Source organism: Grammomys surdaster, unplaced genomic scaffold (genome assembly GCF_004785775.1).
Source record: "Grammomys surdaster isolate TR1022 unplaced genomic scaffold, NIH_TR_1.0 117665, whole genome shotgun sequence".
Classification (NCBI taxonomy): Eukaryota; Metazoa; Chordata; class Mammalia; order Rodentia; family Muridae; genus Grammomys; species Grammomys surdaster.
This window is the reverse complement of record NW_021614337.1, coordinates 1-699: the sequence shown is the minus strand read 5'-3', so window position 1 is coordinate 699 and position 699 is coordinate 1. Positions and strand designations below refer to the sequence as shown.

The window sequence follows — 699 nt, the reverse complement described above, 5'->3', positions numbered from 1 at the left end:
TCTTCCCTGGTGCAGCTGACTCGCTCCATGTGAGGACCTCTCCTAAAAAAAGCTTGGGTGGGTGGCGTGGAAGTACACACTGTGCACTACGAACCAAGACAGGAAACTAGCTGCAGCCTCCAGACCCAAACAAAGCCAGGCAGGACCAGGGTCCGGGATCAGGCTGCAACCCTCCTAAGCGATGCAGGGGAACAGTCTTGAGACAATGAGACCGGAGCTGCTGCGCCAATTTCTGCTAGCTGGCCGTTGTCCGTAGGGTGGGGGTCGGGTGGGGTGAGTCAGGGCCCTAGCCGGTTCTGCGATTGTGTCCCCCCACCCCCACCCACTCAGCCGGCACCTCCTTCCTCTCTGATTGGCCAGGAGTGGAGCCTGCGCCCTGCTTCTCCAGGAGACATCCAGCGCAGTGGCCCTTTCTCCACTACTCACAAAGATGACGCTCGCCATCCTGGCCCTGCGGCTGGTGGTCTGCATCCTGGCGCTTCCCATGTTTCTGCTGAACTTTCTGGGCGTGTGGAGCTGGGTGTGCAAAAAGTGGTTTCCCTACTTCCTGAAGAGCTTCACGGTGACGTACAACGAGCAGATGGCGAGCCAAAAGCGGGAGCTCTTCAGCAACCTGCAGGAGTTCGCCGGCCCCTCGGGGAAGCTGTCGCTCCTGGAGGTGGGCTGTGGCACCGGGGCCAACTTCAAGTTCTATCCCCC

The 699-nt window shown here is 60.2% G+C and overlaps 1 protein-coding gene across 1 annotated transcript; it reads left to right on the top strand.

Moving 5' to 3' along the window:
* Window positions 1–324: 324 nt before the first annotated feature.
* Window positions 325–694, top strand: LOC114635771 (methyltransferase-like protein 7A; the record flags this gene model as incomplete). The annotated part of the gene is made up of 1 exon (XM_028784204.1): window positions 325–694. A coding segment is annotated over exon 1 (264 nt), but the record flags the coding sequence as incomplete, so codon positions are not given.
* Between the last annotated feature and the right edge of the window lie 5 nt (window positions 695–699).